The following is a 7,433-nucleotide window of genomic DNA, read 5'->3' as shown; positions in this document are numbered from 1 at the left end:
GGAAATCAGGGCATTTCCAGTCCCACCAGAATTCTTTGTAGCTGTGTCAAAAGGAAGAGGAGCTAGTGATTTATAAGCACTGTCTTCCAAGGCCACAACTTTTCTGCTTATCCCAGTTCGTAATGATTTCCTGTTTTTAAAAAACAGGTTCTCATTCTAGGTATGTACTGAAGTACAAAGAAGTTATTTTCTGCTGATCATGTCTAATGAACATATATAACCATTATGTTCTTGGTATGTTCAAATTATCCAAGGACTTTGCCCACGTACAGTACTCTTAATTATCTTCTTCCTTTGTATGTTTTCTTCTTTTGCTGCCCCAAAATATCAAGATTCTGTAAATCCTTAACAGTTGCCATAGACTTGTTATTCTCCTATTAAAGCTGCCTGACTTAACAGCCATCATAATAAATATGGAGAAATGTTATAACAAATGATACGTTGTATGAAGGTCTACTTGTATTCTTCCTTTCTTGCTACTGATCAAAGTTAGTGGATGTTCCCAACATTCTGGCTTCATTAAATAGGGGGGGGGGGAGAAATATAATACCCCTTTTAGGTATATGCATACAAAATTTTATCATGTTCTGTCTTGCCAAATTTATCTGCTTTCCCTGTAAAGCACTGTTTCCTTGTTAGGGCTCCTTATTTTTTCCATCTCTTTCTCTTTGGTGGGTACTACATAAACTGTAAACTGAAGCAGACCAAGGGCTGTACAACGCCATCAGAGGGACCGGATGCCTGAGTGTAAGGACTGGAAGGATGTGTCACAGATGGATGCTGTGAACCCCATTGAAAGCATTGACACCTGGACAGAGTTTGTGGAAGGAAGGAACAAGGTGAGGCCATTTCCCTGTTTTCTTTCTCCATTGGAAAGAGGTAAAAGAGAAACACTTCAGACTTATGAAATGGAATATTAGCTTGTTTTTTTAACATAAATTCAAACTGTATTGGCTTTCCCGTATTATCAGTTTTTGGTATACGGTTCACTCAACAAGTCTTTCAAAAGACTAATGCTACATCCAAAGCAAAGTTGAAGGAGAAGAATTGAGGAAGGAGAAATGAATTGAGCATATTTGCTTTGAAAAACTAAAATCAACCATTCAGTCTTTTGATTGAACAAACATATTGATTAATGAAAAAAAATATTTATGTCATGAAATTATCTACTGAAAAATCTCATGATGAAATTGGTTTCATAATGAATACACTCATAAAAAAGAATGTTTTCAAGATTTGAATTTGATCAGACCAACGCAGTTACACATACCCATGCTTTGTATATTTCCTGAGCTATCCTGCATGTTCTTGAAGTCTTGAGAATCAACCTAACTTTCTTTCCCAAAAAGGATTCCCACAAGGATGCGTTCATACTACAGCCCTTTGGCATTATTGAGGTGTTACTTTACTATGGCTGGTTGAAGGTTTTTACCTGCTTAGTGTTTACAAATAAACAATGCACGGCATGCAATTAATAGCATATCCATAATTAACTCTGTAGCTGGAATCAATAGAAAGCAATCTATAAGACTAGGTCTTAATACAGGAAATGTTTACTAAAATTAAGAAACATGCAAAAGTACTAGAATATTTTGTCTATGTATGTCAAATATGCTGATACACAGATGAAATTCTTAATATCCCTCCAAACTGACAGAAATTGATTATACTGAGATGGCTTTGCTTTTTATGTATATAATTTTAATTAAAGATTTACAAAGAAATAAAAGATAAATATGAAATAATATAAACTAGATAAGAGAAAGAGAAAAGGCAAGGAAAAGTATGAAAAATATTGCACGTAAAAGAAAAAATATACAGCATCAGTAGGGCTGATGCTACCCAATTATATCTTTCAACAGTGAGAAAACTCAGATCCTAAAACTTTTGCTGGTTTGGATGGGGAGGAACCACGTCCATTTCAATCCAATGAAGACCAAGTGGTTGTGTGTTTGGGCTACCCAGATCTGGGGACATTCCATTTCTGAATGTGAATAGAATTTTAGTTCCCCCATTTAAGAGTAGTGCACAATCTGGGGTTTTCTCCAACTCAGAGCTCAATTAGCAAGTAGTAGCAACTGTGCCCAGGAAGGCTTTTGAACAGTTTCGTCTGGTGCACTAGTTGGGCCTTTCCTAGACTGAGGGTTCTTTAGAAGATCACGCATACCCTGGTCACCTCACGACTTGATTATTGCAGCACATTCTACATAGGCTTGCCACTGAAAGGAGCTTCAGTTGGTCCAGAATGCGGTGGCACTGGCAGTGATGGGTACACTTCAGTATGCCCATGTAACACCTTTGCTTCATGACCTGTATCGGTTGTCAATTTGTTTCCTGGGTCAGTTCAAGGTGCCAATTATTACCTAAGAAGCCTTACATGGCATAACTTACTGAGGGATTGCCTGTTTCCCATAGTATCTGCCTGGCCAATTTGATTTGGCAGGGTTTATGCATTTCCAGTTCCTTCAGTTAAATAATGCCATCTATCAGGACTACAGAAACAAGTTTTCTCTGTTAGCAAAACATGCCCTCTATAATGAGGTTCCTCTGAGATCCAGACGGTTCCTTCCATGCTAATGTTTCAAAGAGCTATGAAGACTTAGCCTTTTGCCTAGGCCTTTGGTGACTGAGTGAAGCCCTCTTTGGATTGCATGGGTTCAATTCTTTTTTATTCCTGTCAGGTTGTGTTTTTTTGTCATCCTTGTCATCCCCTATTTGTCTTTTGTCTATTATTGTATATTTCAATTTTTTGGGGGGGTAAACTCCCCAGAGCATATAAAATTAATAAATTATTATTATTATTATCATTAATACTTTTGAAAAATATGGTTAGAAATGTGCAGAATTTTTATCCAAAGTAGGCAAAGGAGTCTCAGACCTGGTATAATAATAATAATAATAATAATAATAATAATAATAATAATAATAATAATAATAATAATAATAATAATAATAATAATAATAATAATAATAATAATAATAATAGTAGTAGTAGTAGTAGTAGTAGTAGTAGTAGTAGTAGTAGTAGTAGTAGTAGTAAAGTTGGAAGGGACCTTTGAGGTCATCTAGTCCAACCCCCTGCTCAGGCAGGAAACCCTATACCATTTTGGACAAATGGCTGTCCAGTCTCTTCTTAAAAACTTCCAGTGTTGGCGCATTCACCTCTTCTGGAGGCAGGTTGTTCCACTGGTTAATTGTTCTAACTGTCAGGAAGTTTCTCCTTAGTTCTAGGTTGCTTCTCTCCTTGATTAGTTTCCACCCATTGCTTCTTGTCCTGCCTTCAGGCGCCTTGGAAAATAGCTTGACACCCTCTTCTTTGTGGCAGCCCCTGAGATATTGGAACACTGCTATCATGTCCCCCCTCTTCCTTCTCTTCGTTAAACTAGACATACCCAATTCCAGCAACCGTTCCTTATATGTTTTAGCCTCCAGTCCCCTAATCATCTTTGTTCCTCTCCTCTATACTCTTTCTAGAGTCTCAACATCTTTTTTACATCATGGTGACCAAAACTGGATGCAGTATTCCAAGTGTGGCCTTACCAAGGCATTGTAAAATGGTATTAACACTTCACGTGATCTTGATTCTATCCCTCTGTTAATGCAGCCTAGCACTGTGTTTGCCTTTTTGGCAGCTGCAGCACACTGCTGGCTCATATTTAGGTGATTGTCCACTAGGACTCCGAGATCCCTCTCACAGTTACTACTATTGAGCAAGGTACCCCTTATACTATACCTGTGCATTTGGTTTTTCTTGCCTAAATGTAGAACCTTACTTTTTTCACCATTGAATTTCATTTTGTTAGATAGTGCCCAGTGTTCAAGTCTGTCCAGATCCTTCTGTATCTTAAGCCTGTCTTCTGGAGTGTTGGCTATTCCTGCCAGCTTGGTGTCATCCACAAATTTGATGAGTTCCCCATCTATCCCCTCGTCCAAATCGTTGATATAGATATTGAAGAGCACTGGGCCCAGAACAGAGCCCTGGGGCACCCCACTACACACTTCCCTCCATGTAGATGTGGTTCCATTGAGGACTACACGCTGAGTACGGCCGGTCAGCCAGCTACGGATCCATCTGGTGGTGGTGCTTTCTACCCCACATTTTTCTATCTTGTCAAGTAGTAGGTTGTGATCTACTTTATCAAATGCCTTACTGAAGTCCAAGTAAATTATGTCCACAGCATTCCTCCCATCCACTAATTTTGTCACTTGGTCAAAGAATGCAATAAGATTTGTCTGGCATGATCTATTTTTGACAAACCCATGTTGGCTTTTAGTAATGACTTTGTTTGACTCTAAGTGTTCGTTGATTTGTTGTTTGATTATCTTTTCCAGGATCTTCCCAGGTATTGAGGTCAGGCTGATAGGTCTATAATTTCCTGGGTCCATTTTTTTTTTCCTTTTTTGTAGATGGGAACTACATCAGCTCTTTTCCAGTCCTCTGGTAGTTCCCCTGTGCTCCAGGATCTTTGAAAAATATAGTTCAGTATCATCACTTTCTCTGTATTTGTAAGGTGCTTCTTAAAGAAACTACGCCTATTCCTAAGCTTAGACCACTGTCCCATGAGCTCAGGAAAGCATGCATCTGAATGAAGGAGGAAGTAAGGGGGCAGTGACTCTATTCAGATGTGTATTCCCTGGGTCGACAGGCACCAGTCAGCGTAGCCAGTAGGTAGAGAGAGGTCCCCACACCAGAGCCAAAGCACCATTATGTATTTTGGAATCTCAATAAACTTCCTCATTTGAATGTTCCATTTAAAATTGAGTAAGCCAGGAATTGCTGTTCTTTAAAAAGAGCTAGTGTTGAAATAATATCCAACAAAACATTTAAAAAATCATGCACATTTTAAATTAAATTATGAAATTACATGGTTGTATCAACAGGAGTTAAACTCAGAGGGAGGATGACTTTGTCTTTTAATCCCTTTAAAATCTGTATTGCTATATAATTATCTAGTATTGGTATTATCTAGTACCAGGATTGTTGAAATTGGCCCTGCCTTATGTTACACAAACGTTCTGCTTATCTCTTCTAAGTTGAGCCAGAAAAATAGTAGCTACTCTTTAGTTAAATTCTTCAGTTGCCAGTTTTCTGTTACTCTTTCCACACCTCTGTGCATTAATTTAAATTAATTGAGAATAGATTTTTCTGGTAAAACGGTTCCAGGTCTCCTAAAGTGCCACTTTCAAAATATTATTTAATGTTATTACTTTATAAGAATAAGCAATAGCACTTTGACTTATATACTGCTCCATAGTGCTTTATAATACTCTCTGGGTATTTTACAGAGGCAGCATATTGCTCCAACAATCTAGATCCTCATTTTACCAACCTCAGAAGGATGGAAAAGTGGAGTTAACCTTGAGCCAGTCAGGATCGAACTCCTGACAGTGAGCTGAATTAGCCTGCAATACTACATTCTAATCAGTGTGCCACCATGACTAATATAAATGATGATAGTTTATAAAAATTAATAAGTGGAATATATATATAGAAATATATATTATTTTATTTCCACAGTGACAAAAAAAGGAGAGATGGTTAAATTGATTACTTCAATTTATCTAATTTTGTTTTTATTTGGAAACCACTGTGCTTATGATGGAAATACAAAGGAAAATAAAAACAGTGGGAACTAAAGAAAGGGAAAAGGGAAAAAAGAAAAAAAATGTAAGGTAGAAGGGAAGAAAAAATGCCATTGACTTCCAATTCTGTTTAGCACAGTAGAAGTTAATAAAATTACAACCTCGATTTTTTACTTTTATGCAATAATATATACTAGCTATTTCTACAACAAGTCTGTTTAATTAGCAAAACCAAAATCAAAGTTTTATTTTATTTTTCCATCACAAGCACAGTATATATATATTTCTATATATATTCCACTTATTAATTTTTATAAACTATCATCATTTATATTAGTCATGGTGGCACACTGATTAGAATGATTAACTTCCTCTTAACATAGATTCTTTCAAATACACTTTCAATAACATTTTGCGAGCTTTAGGAATTACTCAAGCATTATATACTGTGTAAAGAAAAAATTGAATTGGTGTGCTCTAAATTGTTGTGGACACAAAAATATGAATGGGACATTGACGGTCATTGAAATTTGTGCTCTGGTGAATAGTGATAATGAAAGAGCCAGGCATAAGATGGCTGAGAATTCAAATGATTTATAGCAAATGTTAGATATATTGTATAAAGTAATAAGGATTGTGGATCTGAAAATTAATTTGTCAAAGACCAAGATAGATCTGCTAATTAGCAGATGGATCCGCTAATTTATTATTGCAGGATTTAATCATTCATTCATTCATTCATTCATTTTACAAGACTTAACATAGCTGCCTCTCATAATGTCTTTAGATGGCTCACAATTTGTTTAGGAATTTGTTTCTCTCTAGGGATTTGTTTAGCAAACACTACTACTGGTCCTTGGCCAGGAACAGTTTGTAGAAATTTCTCCAATTGTCCTGTCTCTATAAAATATTGTAATATTATCTGCTGATTTCTAATCAGTAATCCTAGTCCTGGTAGGCCATTATCCTTTGCAAGAAGAAGAATAAAATGGATGGGGACACATTAAGATATCCAAATGCTTATAGAAAAGTAGTTGACAGTTTGCTTTATTGTTAAAGAAGTTAATAGAAAGTTAGTGCAGACTCTGCAAAACAGGAGTAATATGTGCTGGCCTGTAAGCATTTGAGCTACTACATTTTGCACTAACAGAAATTTCCCAGGTGGTCTTTAAAGACAGCTGTATGAGACGAACGGGACAGAGAGGAACCCTAATGTACAAACTGGAGTTCTACTTTGTCAGAATTCAGTTCAAGCTGTTCCCCATCGTGATCTTCATAGCCTTTAGTCCAAAGGACAAAGCCTCAACTGCCTCTCCAGCATGATCTGGAGTCATGATGTACAATTGAGAATCATCAGCATATTGATGATTCTGGACACCCAACTGCTGACTATTCCCCAGTGGCTTATGATAAAAGTAGTATTAGTATTCATAATTTGGTTTCTTAGCTGGTCTACCTTGAAAGGCTGACAAGTCACTACCAACTGGAACCGCATAACTGAGGAAGAATGGAAAACAGTGCCCAGCTCTATAGCTGATACAGAAAGATACCATGGCAATAGTATTGAAGGCCAATCACTATCCGGGCAATGGTTATCTTTAGTGGCAAAGGTTTTCCAGAATTTCAGGATTCTTTCTGGAAATGTTAAGGATTCAAAAAGGGAACTTTATGTTTGCAGCATATATATTCACTGAGTTGTAACCTGCTTCCTCAATACAATAGAATTCTGTGGCAAATACAACGTCAGCAAATCTATTATATACAGAAAATGATTTTCTGTTTATTTAAGGAGTGAAAAGTACAGGCAATAGCTCTTCACTTCCTCCTGTCTATTATTCTCCACTGTTCTA

General features: G+C 36.8%; 1 protein-coding gene across 1 annotated transcript in view; it reads left to right on the top strand.

Annotated features, from left to right (window-relative positions):
* Positions 1-839, top strand: part of LOC107293563 (vascular endothelial growth factor receptor 3-like) — a gene marked incomplete at its 3' end in the record, with an annotated part of 65,487 nt that extends 64,648 nt beyond the window's left edge. The window contains exon 11 of the mRNA XM_015822717.1: positions 701-839. Coding sequence (XP_015678203.1) covers positions 701-839 — 139 coding nt within the window. The remainder of the gene's footprint in view (positions 1-700) is intronic.
* Positions 840-7,433: the final 6,594 nt, after the last annotated feature.

The sequence above is a fragment of the Protobothrops mucrosquamatus genome, unplaced genomic scaffold, assembly GCF_001527695.2.
Source record: "Protobothrops mucrosquamatus isolate PMUCROS unplaced genomic scaffold, P.Mucros_1.0 scaffold1654, whole genome shotgun sequence".
Lineage (NCBI taxonomy): Eukaryota > Metazoa > Chordata > Lepidosauria > Squamata > Viperidae > Protobothrops > Protobothrops mucrosquamatus.
Note: the sequence above shows the minus strand (reverse complement) of the source record. Positions and strands in the feature narration are given on the sequence as shown.